This window comes from Trichoplusia ni, chromosome 22 (assembly GCF_003590095.1).
Source record: "Trichoplusia ni isolate ovarian cell line Hi5 chromosome 22, tn1, whole genome shotgun sequence".
Taxonomy (NCBI): domain Eukaryota; kingdom Metazoa; phylum Arthropoda; class Insecta; order Lepidoptera; family Noctuidae; genus Trichoplusia; species Trichoplusia ni.
The window spans coordinates 1,181,623-1,196,367 of NC_039499.1; the positions used below are offsets into that span (position 1 = coordinate 1,181,623).

The 14,745-nt window shown below is 35.3% G+C and overlaps 1 protein-coding gene across 1 annotated transcript; it reads right to left on the bottom strand.

Annotated features, from left to right (window-relative positions):
* Positions 1-309: 309 nt before the first annotated feature.
* LOC113504539 (serine/threonine-protein kinase fused) lies at positions 310-10,767 on the bottom strand. Its single transcript, XM_026886884.1, has 11 exons — positions 10,527-10,767; positions 10,060-10,319; positions 9,660-9,828; positions 9,217-9,372; positions 8,911-9,098; positions 7,931-8,739; positions 7,734-7,840; positions 7,182-7,322; positions 6,773-6,867; positions 6,384-6,517; positions 310-5,619 (listed from the first exon to the last, which is right to left on the bottom strand). The coding sequence occupies exons 1-11, from the start codon at positions 10,635-10,637 to the stop codon at positions 5,267-5,269; spliced, it is 2,523 nt and encodes an 840-aa protein (XP_026742685.1). The 5' UTR covers positions 10,638-10,767; the 3' UTR covers positions 310-5,266.
* Positions 10,768-14,745: the final 3,978 nt, after the last annotated feature.

Genomic DNA, 14,745 nt, shown 5'->3' on the forward strand with positions numbered 1-14,745 from the left:
GCCTGGCAGTCATTTGTTTGGCGGGTCAACGAGTTATTGAGTGGCTGACTCAGGAATTGTGCGGTTACACGGAACCTATTGTTTTAAAAATGTAGGAATTGTTACTATCTAGGATCCTGACTACCAGATACCTGAACTTCTTAATTTTCAAAAGACAATTAGTGCGATTTTTTGGTCTTTTGCCGGACGACAGAGCCATATTGAAAATATGATACCAGTCTATTTTTCGTCAGGAAAGTAATCGTTTTTCCTCGTAATTCAGCCAGACATCCTATCCACTTAAGAACTGCGTTCTAAAAGTAGTTTTCGACTTCATGAACGCAATGGCCATGCCCATGCGCCATACCTGCGACTGGCAACGTGTTTTGCCCTCGGCTTACGGCTATGATCATTGCCATGGTGACTAATGTGCGGGTATAAACATTTTGCTCTACATATGTATTACTACTATACTACCAGTTTTTCGCAAAATTTATGGTAATTTGTTGTGGCTACTTCGGGTAGAAAGAGACAAAAAATAACACTCTAAAAATACGTTTTCTAATAAAAAGGCGATCTATGTGTCTACCAATCCCTAAAAATCTTCTGATAAAACAAATGATCTGCTGCAAATGACGTTTTGACGTATTTGCCTACTTAAAATCAGCATAAAACCTGTATGGAAAACCTACCCAAGTATTTGAGATAGGTTGTAAAAAATCCTCATAAACTAGATGCTTAACAAAGAGAGGAAAAAATAATACCTCTTCAATGTGAATATTATCGTTACTAATAGATAATGGGTATAATGCCTTAAAAGGCTGTGGGAAAAAATAAACAACAAAACCATGACGGTGGACATCGATACATTTACCGTACTTACCTACGCATAACAATGTAAGTAGTAGATTGCGTTATACATTCGTCATCATTGCGCCCGGTGTTAGACAGTAAACGAAATGCATCTAGCAAGTTCAACGAACCCTCAAGCGCGAAATAGAAACCTATGGAACTAAATAGGCAAGCTAGTACTAGTCATGCAAATCACGTAGACCTAAGACAATTCTTGATTAGGTAAGTGCTTTATAGCGTTCTGTATGGATGTGCTGTACTTTAGCGTTCAAGAACAATACGGAAATGCAAACTCATCAGCGTTCGTTTTGGTAAGTGCTGACGCATTTAATTAGTTGGACTTTGGCATGTATGTTAACGTTGCCGCAGACGACATCTTGAAAATTGCGTGGCGGTCGATACACCGATTGATATACAAAATGCATATTAGTTCAATTTGATCGTGCTTGTTCGGTGAATGCACGCGTGTACCGGCGCGAGGCCGGCCGATCACCTCCCTTATGTAACCTGCCATAAAGTGCACGATCTAAACAAACGATCGTAGCACGACTGGCGCCCGGGGCTTTGATCTTGGTGCGAGTGCACTAAGCCAACACCCGATAAATATTTGTTTGCATTAGTGTTTATAAATAATTGCATTCGACCGCCGAGTTCATTAACACTTAAGGAAGGTAGTATCTAATTACCGATAGGATATAAACGTTGCAATTTCTCATGATAAACATATTATTGCAACGTAAATAAACAGAAATGAAACATCTAGTAAAATATGTAGGAATTTATTTAAAAAATACATACTTTTAAATCGTAATAACATGGCACTACATCGAACAATTAAAAATAATATTCGCATTTAATGCAATTAAGTCAAGCAATCCGTTTTGGACTAATTGCTTGAACAGCTGCCGATCTCAATCTCGATAAAAATACAATTAAGTATTCATAATTTATAAGTGAATTGATATAAAAATAAGACGCGGATTGATATCAAGAAACAATCGATATATTTAGGTATTGAGTTACTTATAGCACATCGCTTGTGGACTGTCAGAAATAATTTACATAAACGAAGGCCAAGTACCTATAGTTTGAGATCATCGCTACTGGTATTAGCATATTACACATTACTGGATGAGAATAATGTCTCTAGGACATATGGTATTGTCATATACTTGTTTTATGCTTAGCACGTTACAAAGCTCTGCAATTACCAATAACGTATCAATGCGCGTCTTTAAAGCTAAACCCTGTTTCTAACAGGCAACATCATATGGCTTTTGTGTAAATAAAAACTGTAGCATATAATATGTAATACCGGATGATCGTACAAGTCTGACTATTTGAAGACCAAATGGACCTTATAATCATAAACTCATTATGCGCCGATAACGCCAAAAATTTAATGAAAATATCTAATCGACAGGAGCTTTTTAGTTTTTAGGGTAAACACGTAATCCTATTGCTCGTGAACTCTCTAGTAAACGGTGATAGAGTTGATTTTTTTAGTGATGATGTATTTCTGTTGCTATGGCAATAATTAAAATGATCATCGGTCTTATATAGGTGTCGTACTGTAAGAACACATTAGCCCCTTTCTTCTGCCTAGGCTAGTCTCAAGATCACTTGCACATACCTAGTGTGCGTATATACGAAACAAACTCCAATGGGCATTCCATATCCTCGCTATGTTTTACAGTTTTGCAGTTAGCCAGAGCATATCATCGCAAGAGTATAATATCGTCAGTTTAGTTACCTATTTCAATACTTAATATCACGACTTACTTAATTTATTGTCAAATCGAATGTAATTTATTTGTTTATGATTTCTTTAATAATATAATAAGAACCAACACCTGGTTGTAATTGATTAATTATTAATATTTTTAATGTTGCCTTTCAGAAACGGAGGTAAGACCAGCTCCACACTGCAAAGCGAATTTAAAAAGTGAACAATAAAATAACTAAAATAAAATACGTCGCTTTAACTTTTATTCAACTGAGCAGATTTATCTCAAATAGGTCTCGATTTTCTTATATATTCTAACAAGATCATGTCAGAAACATGTACTTACATTAAGTATTTTAAATAAATAATGTTTAAATTTAATTATGAAATATACACAGAAACATGTCGCAAGATACACTATTACGTGTACTTTGTGCAACAATGCTACGTGCTATTTAAATCTTTATTTCAAAAACGGATCAAAACGAAACGCATACGTAGTCGCTCAGCAGTGTGGACTAGGCCTAACGTGCAATTACATTTCAAGATAATAAATTTACTTAAATATACAATATTAAAATGATCTTTATCTTCACTATAAACTGGAACAACCAATTAAATACTTACAAATGTAAACACAATAATTACAGTCTTTTCTTGCATTTTAAAATCACAGTTTATTTTTTGAGTTTAAATTCTGTTGAGTCGTTTTGAGGCGAATTATTTTTAGAGCTGTTTACAAGTCGAGACGATACGTATATCATGAAAACGCATTGATTCAGATTTACTGTTTATTATGTCTGTGGGGCTGAAGCCACGGTTTGAAGAGATATTACTGCAGTTGTGGAAAAGAGATGCCGCTATACGCTGTGTATTGCGCTGTCACGTTCCCACATCTGCGTCAATATAAGGTGAGGATGCTCTGAATCTGTAACACTCGTTAATTGTTCTTATTTTTTAGTATTGCAGCAACTCAGTTATGCCAGTATAAAAAAGAAAATTAAAGTAGTTATATTTTTTTTCTCACCCTTTTTTTTCACGCACACGAGCCGTGTAGAAAGAGGTTCTACACGGCTCGTGTGCGTCTAGGGAATTAAATTAATAAAAAGTCGGTTCTTAATCGGGAAAAGTACAACAAAAATATAATCGAATTTTTTAACATTTTCGAAGACGAATAAAACCTCCTTAAAATTCGACATTTGTCATAACTATAAAGATAAAGTTATCTAACCTTGTGAATGGTTGATTTGTTTTTATAATTTCATACGATAATATTCGGTTCAAGGCTAATTACACTCGTGGTATGCATTTTATTTTTAATCCTCATTACAGTACTCAAGTACTATCAAATAAATACGATAAAGAAGTGGTTTTATCATTGCGAATCAAATTTGGCGTTCTAGAATACTGCACTATCTTTTGTCTCTTTTCTTCACACGCTATTTAGCTCTATTCAGCTTAAAAAAGGATTTTATTTGGAGACACGTACGCGTGCAAGAAGCTAAAAGAATGCTTTAGCTTCACCGTAAGGTAAATAATTGTCCCTAAACCACTAGACAATTTGCTAAATTTGCACCAATGAAACATAGGTTACACCTCTGTACATGAATTTCTACTTAGTTACTTAGAATTACAATAAATTATTAACTGCAGACGACGGAAGTGCGGATGCCGTGAGTACCGAAATACTTATTTTTCTCTTACTTTTAATTTTATTAGAAACGACTCCCACATTGACACATCCCCATTTTGAGTTTCTGAAAATTCCAAATCACACGCCAAGACACCTTGAATCGGAACGAGTAGTCGTGGACACGAAAATGCTTGTCCTATGCAAGGATCGAACTTGCACGACGCAAACTGTAGTTTTGGTGTGGTTACACACACTCGGCTTTCCGATCGATCAATTGAATGTACTCATTAATATTGTCTACGGAAAATGTTATTGATAAGAGAGTACATATACGAGATACCTAATTACATTTTTTTTTTAAATAAGGGTCCCTAAATATTGAATTAAAATCTATTTATTGTGTTATAATCGTTGTGCTAGGACCTATTTTGGAACTTGGGATACTTGCTTGTATTATATGAGATTCAAATTCAAGAGGACTAAATATTATTTCAAATATTTGTAACGGATATTATTCTTATTATTGCTTTAAGTCGCTTCCCCTTGAATCGTTCCTAAAGTTTTATTAGACGTAAGAAAAAGTACGTCATCATAACATTATTTTGTCTGTGTAAAGTTAACTTCTGCTTATAACTATTAAGATCAGTAAAAAAATATGAGCAGCTACCAAGAAAGCATTAGTAAATCTATTTTCTAGAAATAATTACAATATAACAATGCTCATACCTGGACAAACAAAGCTCTATATATATATAAACCTTAATCAGGCGCTACTCCCGTGCCCTTGTGAAGTAAACATGAACATGTCAATCGCCGCAACTTGACACTTGCACAATAAACTATCACGTATTGCAGGGGTGCCCAAGCGTATTCGTAATCAGGGACCACTTTTAAATTATTTTAATTACCAGGGAATATAGTTGGATAAAAAATTAAGTGCGCGAGCGACACAGGCTTCCGCACAAATAGAATTTAGAAACGTTTTTTTTTTTAAAGGCCAATTAAGAACAAAAAATGAAAAATAAAAAATCGGTGTCTGCTATACGCTGACGTATCTTATTATAGTTCAGATGCTACTAGCTAACATAAAAAGGCATATTACTGAGTTCCTTAGTAGCGAGCCGCGCTGCCCTATTCAGAGCAACATTGCAATGAGTGTGCAACGCTTCCACACTCTCAGAATCCTTCTTACTCCACTTCAACTCCATCGCCGAAGAAAACGCAGTACAAGAAAACGTGCACAATAAACTAATAAGTATACAAACTCTCATTCGCAACGCATCGCTCGGTTGTTCCAAAAGACACATGAAATTAAACGTGCGATCTTCAAAGAGTATTTTCTCGACGACGTCAGCGTGTTCCGGCAAATCTTGTAATACAGTTATGAGCAAGCCAATAATATTCAACACTATTCTCGGAGATTTTGCATCTGAAAACAAAAATAAAAATGTTCTAGTTATGTTTGAGACGGGATGTCGAAATTAATTGGTGATGTGACACCGGCCAGACATAATTCAGTGTGAATAATCATATGATTTTCGGTTGTCAGTTCATGTGAACATTTGAGATATGGGTATCATTCATCTAGACGAACGCGAGCTATGTAATTTGTTTGAAATGTGACCTCTTTAGTTCGGGACAGCTGTGACGTCACATTCTTAGAAATAAAATTAAACTGTAGCATCTCATAACCGTTATTCTGTTTTGAAATCGTAATTACTGTTTTAGGCTAAAATATAAGTGGCTATATCTTGACAGGGATAAGGATTGTTGGAACGAAACAGTTATGTGATTATAATTATTGGTTGTCTGTCTAGTTTCAGCAATACTTTGATGTTCACAATTCACTAATTGCAAGCCGCGGTGATCCGAGAATAAAAAAAATCACCACGCATCAATTTAACGAAATTAATGTTTAGTCATTTAGCCAGTAATTATGGTAAAATATCCACATTTTTTAAATATGCACCAGTCTTTAAAAAATCTCATCAGATCTTAAAGTTAAATTTAGAAAATATATCCTTAAATATACAGTCATACTCGTGTGTTATTTCATAACATTCATAACTTTGTATCTCATTTTAAATGGACTGTATATTTTCAAAAGAAATAAAATCAATTGTATGAGAAACATATTCGTATAAAACTTTCGCCTTTAGTTTATAAACTCCATATAATTAATCGTATATTTACAGTTAACAAGAAGTCTGGTAAACACAGGGGTGGCGTTGTACGCGCTGAGCGCCGCGGCGAACTGACGCACTCCCCTACACGAGCGCACGCAGAGCCACGCACATACTTCCAGCATACGGCCCACGCCTTGTAACCTGAGAAATACAAAAGAAAAAATAATTAAAAATATAGCTCATTGCTAGTGTCATTACAATTTCTAACATACTACTTTGCATAGCGACCATTCCTGATATTGACAAGTAAGCTAGTCCCGATACAGCAACCACAATTCTGACGACTTAATTGACGTATAAAACTAACTATGTAAAAGCGCATTTATGTAGATGCAAATAAGGTTGATTTTCGTAAATAGAGCACTAACAAAGTATATAAACGTATCTATAACTTACCTATCTTGAGCACCATCATCGTTGTCTTTGCTGTCTTTCATCAAAGTATTTATGGCAGCTACGAAGTTGTAAACCACTTTCGCTTCTAGATACACCTGAAAACGAACAACATAGCTTAATTTTAATATGTATGTCTTAGAAATATGTAAGTTTAAGTTTTCCTAGTTTGAAACTAGATGGCGTTGTGTGAAAGGTATGCAAAACTTTTAAGACACTATAATTGACAATCAATGCAAGCACCGTTGGGACTGGGTTCCAGCCTTGTGTAATCAACACCAATTCGTTATTAAAGAACAATCCCAACCCCTCCTCTACATGTCAACACCGCTTTGCTTGACAGGCGGACTAATGGGAAGGTTTTTCACCAAGTAGAGCTAGATTGGTGTATGGATAGAGGCAGTATCCTCACGTCCTGTATGTTGAGCAGCGTGTGTCGCGGCAGCGCGGCGGCCAGCGCGGGCAGCGCCAGCAGCGCGGCCACGGCGCCGCACACGCGCGCGCCGCCGCCCACGCGCGCCGCGCTGCCCACCACGCCCACCACCATGCTCACCTGCACACCAGACACATGGATGAAACACAAGATTTCAAATCAATTACATTTAACAACAAAAAAACGTCTGTAAGCACACTGTTGGTGTCACAAACATTCAATTCACAAGCGTATGACATGACTAGGGAATAGGTATTCGTGGATCACACAAGTGCTTTTCATGCGTTTGACGTGGTATCAGAATGGAATTATTAACACTCTGCTCACGCAAACTAATCGCTCGCTTGAATCCGCCTCACAAAACAAATATGGTAATCATTTTGTATAGCCACTGAATTATAAAAAAATCAAAAAATATTAATTGGATGTCAAAATCTGGTTCTAATTTTGCTTGCAAGATTTTATTACAGACATGCAAAGTACGGGACAGGGAAAACGAAATAAGATCTGTAATAACAGCATTCCACATACCATATTAAGTTGAGTAAGAGATTCTACATCGCCATCCATAACTTCACTTATATTTGAATTAAGGAAAGCTTCCCATTCTTCTAACTCCACAGAAGACGGTTCTTTAACTGAAAAAATGCACAAAGATTTATCAAATGCAAAAAAAGAACATGGCTTGATATGTATTTTTTAATTAAATTTGTTGAAAATTAAATTACCGTCACTTTTGTCTTCAGATCTAATCATTCTATCATTGTTAGCAATGTCTTTATCGTCAGAAGTTTCCTCAATGACTTCAGATTTCTCATCGTCTTCATCCTTTTCCTCCTTCGAGCACCTTTCCTTATCATCCATAAGACTCGGCACTTCAATTGTTGGCTCGCTTGTTCGCCTCTGGTTGTCATTTTTATTTTTATCCCAACTCCTACTAAAATGGAAGGATCTCTTGATACTTCGAGTCAACTTGTTCCCCCCACTACCGAATCTGAGGTGGTCACGTGAGAATTGTAGTATCTTCTGTTTGTAAGACGGTGGGACACTCTTGCTGAGACCAGAACTAACATCACTGCTACACTTTGTCGAACTTTTAGGATTCTCCAAACTGTGTGATGCCGTGTCTACTGACTTCGCTTTTTGTTTTATCTCCAATATTTCTTGTTTATTCTCACTGGTGCTTAGTCTTTTTTTGTCTTCTGCATGTTTTTCTTCATCTATTTTGTCCATTTTACTGAGATCTGAATGTTTTTTGTTTGCTGCCATTAGTTGGGCCATATTGTTTTCTAAGTTACACACTACGAGATTAGAATTGTTCATAACGTTGTACTCGTGGCGGAGTAGTTTAGCGTTTGCCGCTGTAATTGGGTGGGATTGGTCTTCGTCATCAGTTTTGAGGCTGTCTCGCACACTGAACGCGCTGGTGGCTCTGACGCTGTCGTCATCCGACATAGGAACACATTCCATTGCCTGCATCACTCGTACGTTACGCAAATCGTGTTCTTTTGTTTCTGGTTTAGGTTCTGGGATGGTTCTAGAAATAAAAAAATGATTATTTAAGAATTTCGTAAAAAAAATTAGACTTACTTAAAAACAAGGAAGCTTAAAATGTCTAACTCAAAAAAAAACTAAGCAAGTGAGCAGGTACTGCTGCGTATATTATGAGTGAAAATAAACTTTAATAAATAAAAAACACATGTCTCACCTAGCATGACCACTTATTTTATCCCTTTGTAACTGCTTAGCTTCTTGCTGACTGTGGGTCAAAGGTTTTGTAAATGGTGATTCACTTTGCACATCTTCTGGTAGTATAGTCACATGACCACGGATGAATGGATGTTCTAAAATCTCTGGCCAAGTCATTCTTTTCATGGGATCTTTGTGTAACAAACCCTGTAATGATAAAGGAAAATATAATGCATATACACTATCAATCTCCCATTACCGCAAATTGGGCTTCACCACCCAGTTCTTTGCCTTGGATAAATCCTTAAGTAAATTTGTTACATACCTGTAGAAAAGATCTAGCATCAGTAGTGATAAAGCTAGGCCACTGCACTGGCTTGTGTCTGATCATCCGCACAAGTTGCCATATTGACATAGTACAGAATGGTGGCTGGCCTGCAATCAGCTCATACACTATACAGCCGAGTGACCAGAGGTCTGCCTGAAATGAGTAAAGATAAATTGATTTAAGCATTCAAGTCTTGATATTCCATTAAACAGTTGGCATGTATAAACATCAAGGGTGTCTTTGTGCATGTGATTTGTATGTTTGTAAAGCCTCCTGTGACACAAGGATTCAATTCCTTAGTGCGGGAGTCGTTTCTTTAGAGAAAATAAAGAAAGAAAAGGCCTTTGAAACTGAATTTCTGATCAGGTAAGAAGTTATTTTTGAGAAACCTTAGATTTCCTAGGGAAGTAAAGTGCTAACCAAGTTAGAAGGACATTTACCTGATGATCATAAGGTTTTTCTTCAATCAATTCTGGTGCCATATACAATGGAGTCCCCTTAATAGATGTTAAAATATGTGTTGCATTGGTCATAATTCTAGCGAGGCCAAAATCACACAATTTTGCACATCCTGAACTGTCAAGTAATACGTTTTGTGGTTTTAAATCTCTGAAAAGAAAAAAATAATAAGTATAATTTTCACACAATTTAGACTTACATGAAATTAGAGAATTTGATTAAACACTCATGAACAAATTATCATAAATTGATTCATGATAATCTCAATTCTAAGCAGTTGGTTGATAATAAAACCTAGCATTTGTTTAAACAGATTATAACCTACTTAATTAATAGTAGGACCGGTGTTTTAGAATCCAGATGGCGAAGTAAAATACAAACCTGTGCAGCACTCTATGTGAATGCAAGTAGTACAAGGCAGAGACCAAGTCCCAAGTGATTTTCTTAACTTGATCCTCATTTAGGCAACCTTCTTTCGCCAGTATACTGTGTAACTCTTTCTCGGCATACTCTGTGACCACTACCAACTCCGACTCCGTGTCGAAACTATCAATCATACGAATTATATTCGGATGTTTTAATTGTCTTTGTATGTCACATTCTTGTCTTAAGTTTTTCAAATCCTTTACAGAGCGCCCTTTCTGAAATTTTTCGCAAGATAACATACACATAATTTGTAGTTTTTGAATCATTCTAAGACTGAATGTGGAGTAAATATTCACATATCAATTCGTTGATGACCCTAATAATTGACGTTTAATATGCGGTTTCAAAACAGAAATCATTGAACATTTAAGGTGAAACGACTGGGTATCGTTAGATTAGTATAATTAGTACAAAACACAAACCTTTCTTATAACTTTTAAAGCTACTACAGCGTCGGTCTCTTTATGTTTTGCTTTAAAAACACGTCCAAACGAACCTTCGCCTATAAAGGATATAACTACGTAACTTTCCATTGTGATAATATTACTGTTCGAAGTTCACACACCACTATTAAAATTTAAAAGCATATTAGTCCTTCTTTCTTTTATTATTCAATCGTAAATAGCCGAATACAAAGTAGCAAAACTACACTCCCAAACAACCAAACAAGTTTTGACAGTCAACGTCAAGGAGCATTTGTGATTTTGAAGTTGACGTTTTAATTTACCTTGCCAGTAATAAAAGATATTCGTTCCATTATGCGTAAAAATATTCTACAATAATTGAAAAACTATGTAGGCTTAAAGTTAGAAAACGTAATACTATGTCTGTGTATGAACACGTCATTAAAATAAGAATAAGTGCAATGAACAATGTACGCCTATTATAATTGCCTTAATGAAATATTTCCAAAAAGTTGCATTTGCTTATTGATACATTGATTGATAGGCAATAATAAACTAATACTATAGAACTCAATCATTAAATGTCATAACACACAAAAAAGGAACCAATAGATATGATAAATGTCCCAAATGCCTGTACACTAATGTTCGCACTAAAAACGTTGTTAATTGCTTTACAACCTAAATTTCAAACTACAGCGGTTACAAATAATACAGCTGCTTTGTATGTATATGAAGTAGGTCTATTTTCTCGGTTTTTATTTCTTTTCACCTTGAGCTTTTTAATGATACCTGATTTTACCAGCGATATTGTACGAAGCGACAACATTCTAGTTTTACGCTTTAACAGATCGGTGCATCTGATAAAAAATGTCGGGAAATTAAAGACGAGAACGAGTCTGAAAATAGAATAATTTTAATAATTTAGGACGCTCATAAAATAAGCGAGTTGGGCCGAGACTGCCACACATCGACAGCATGCCGCAGTACCCGAAACGATTGGATTTGTTGATGCTTTGTTGTCTATACGCTATTTATACACGGATTATCCGGCAACCAGCTGTACGAGATAAAACTCTGAATCGCGTACACACAATAAAACACCAAGTGGGCTAAAGTTCGGGCCGGAGCATTATTTCACGTTGAAACATATCATTCCACAGCCGTGCATAATTCTGTAAACAAATGAGACACGAGCGCGTGGGCGGATGTGTACATTAGGGATTTTTACTAACTCACAATTTGTCTAATCAATCTTTATTCATCATTTCGTAAGAATGAGAAGTAAAAACACAATATATCTGTGTGAAAGCTAAATAAAGATGCATTTACTGTTTCGACATTTTGCGCGAACTCCCATCAAACATCGAAGGCACATCTACTTACTATGTTTTGTGATCCTGTTTTATAGCTTTCATCGGGTACTTTGTTACCTTCAAAAAGTCTGCCATTATTCGTGATTAATTTAAGAATAAAAATGAAGGTGTGAACAAAATATTAATAAAAGCCTAAACGATTTAGAAACGAGATGTTAAATTTAAAATAGGTCCGTCCACAACACATTTAATATATCGTGTGTAACAGGCGATCTAAAGGGTTTGCTGTTGCCAATAAATCATTTCTGTTATTACAAGTTTTAAGTGGGTAGGCATATAATTTAAACAAGTAGGTACTGCAATAATTTCGATGATCTGTATAATAAGTCAGAGCTCGCTATTAATATTGGTATCTTTATTTTTAAATAATGGCTCTGTCCCTGTTTCTACATATTCAATTAGTTTAAAAATGAATGAGGTCAATACGAACTATTTGAGTCTCCATAACTCATAACTATTCACAACCACACCATAACTTTTTATTAGGTATCTATCTAGCTACTAAAATAAGGCAGCAACGCAATACTTTCTACTCAGATTTTAATGGGCATATTTATCTTAATGTTAATACTGTAGCTAAAGAGGTACTTACCCAAACATAAAAAAAAACTGTCTAAAAAATAAAAATTCACGAAATAATAATAATAACGTCACCTAGGCAAAATTGTGGTTTCAGAGGTGAATTATACTTTTAAGCTTACCTAAGAGTAGGTACAATAAGACAATTGGTTTTAAGATTTATTTATGAAAATTTAGGACACTTTAAGAGCTCTTTCAATCTTGCAAAGGTTGAATTGTTTTATTAGGCAGATGCCAGATTTGATGGCTTCCGAACTATTAAAACTGGTTGGTGACTACAAGCTATGAAATACCAACTGCGTAAAAAAGATTTACACCCAACTAAACATCTTGCGTCTGCCTGTTCTCATGATTACCAACACAATATTATTGTTAAAATTACACCTCCTGGTAACCTATTCGTTATTTACGAATATTTTGAATTTAAACTTCAAAGAACAAAATAATTCCAGGAAAATTTTCATAAACGCATAGTTTTGTGTGGGTTGTAAGATTGTGCCTAGAAAAGTTGGCATCAACAGATGGGTAAAAGACTACAGAAAACGGCTGATTCTTTTGATTCAAACCTTTTTCATCAGAATTATCAGAAAGTAGAGATTTAGAACAAAATTATGTCTTCTTAAAGCAAACAATAAATCCAGAAAAACATTAAATTTGTTGTTTGCTTAAACATTCAAAAAGTTTAAAAATATATAAAACCTTTTATAAGTCAGAAAATAGATCAATCGTATAAATTTCCATGTTCATTTCACAAATTCTTTGTAACATTACATGTTTAATTAGCTACAAGCGAGAAAATTACAGATTGTACAATTGCCTTTTTAACTGACTATCGCATACTCGAAATTGACTTCGCGGTCTCAGCGGAGCTTGATTTTTGATTTGAGTTTTGCGACATTTTCACAGCTCTACTTACACACCGTCTTACCAAAAATATGTCTCCAGCCAACACATTTCTAGTTTAAACACTGCCTTAGGACCACCACCTCCGAAATATTGTTCGACTATTAATTAACCTGTTTTATTTTGAAAGCTGAGCGAAAACAACATGCAACACAGACCTCGTTTTATGAATAATTCTAATAATACAGCTCCAAATTTGGATAGACTTTATTTATTGTACGCTCTTGTTAGTGATTGAAGATTACTGAATTTATGGACTGAAAGATCATTATGTATACGTCCAACATAAGAGGCAATCACCATCATTTCAGTACATTGGCTAGTTGCCTTTACGTCAGTACTTTGCTAAATACATACTTATTTATTTTGTTGTATATAATTAAATAACAATACGTTTTGTATTCTTAGAACGTATTATTTCCGTCCGTATAACAATTGGCGAGAAATAACCGTCTCCATGCGTAGCTGCACAAGAATGAGGTCTTATTAGTTTTGTTGAAAATAGGAAAATAAAATAAATGAATTGTCTAAATACTCTTGGGAGCCGTACAGCTACAATCAGGGTTGCCAATGAGTTTTCTAAGGGCTACGAGGCAGTGAACCATTTCAGGACATGATCGTGTGATACATAGTTGCATTAGACCAAAAGTTTCCACGTCCAGTTGCTGGTAGAATACATCCAGTGGTAAGCCATACATACACGTTGCAGTGATGACAAAAACATGTGTTTTGTGCATGTGGATGGTATGTTTGTGAAACACCCCGCAACACAAGGATTCAATTCCTTAGTGCGGGAGTCGTATTTAAAAAAAGAAAAGAATTGGAACCTAATTCGAGTAAACATTATTAAACAAGATTTCAATCAATTCTGTCAAACCTTAAAACCATTACTACCACAACTGGGTATCATTCCAAAAAAATGCAAATGACGAATAGGTTACCAGGAGGTGTAATTTCAACAACAATATTGTGTTGGTAATCTTGAAAACAGATAGATATATGATCTTCAGTTGGGAGTAAATTTACGTGACGTGGACATTCACGTCCTCTCATTGAACCCAAGCTTTCGTTACTGTTGTCCTGGTTCCGAATTGTTTTACGAACTGCCGACTTCATAACGTAGCCCGAAATAACCTGTCTCGAGATTTCCAGTGCTCATAAAAATGCGATTGATTTATACTCGGTACATTTGTATTGGCACCCGCCCATTACATTACCACTACTGAAGTGCCACTGAATAACGTTATTCCAACACATATAACCTATAAATTTATATAAAATAATTTAATTTCCACACCATCATGAATAAATTATGTTATCTGGATTTGAACTAGCTAAAACTTTATACAATTATTTATATGAAATGTAAATTGGAATTA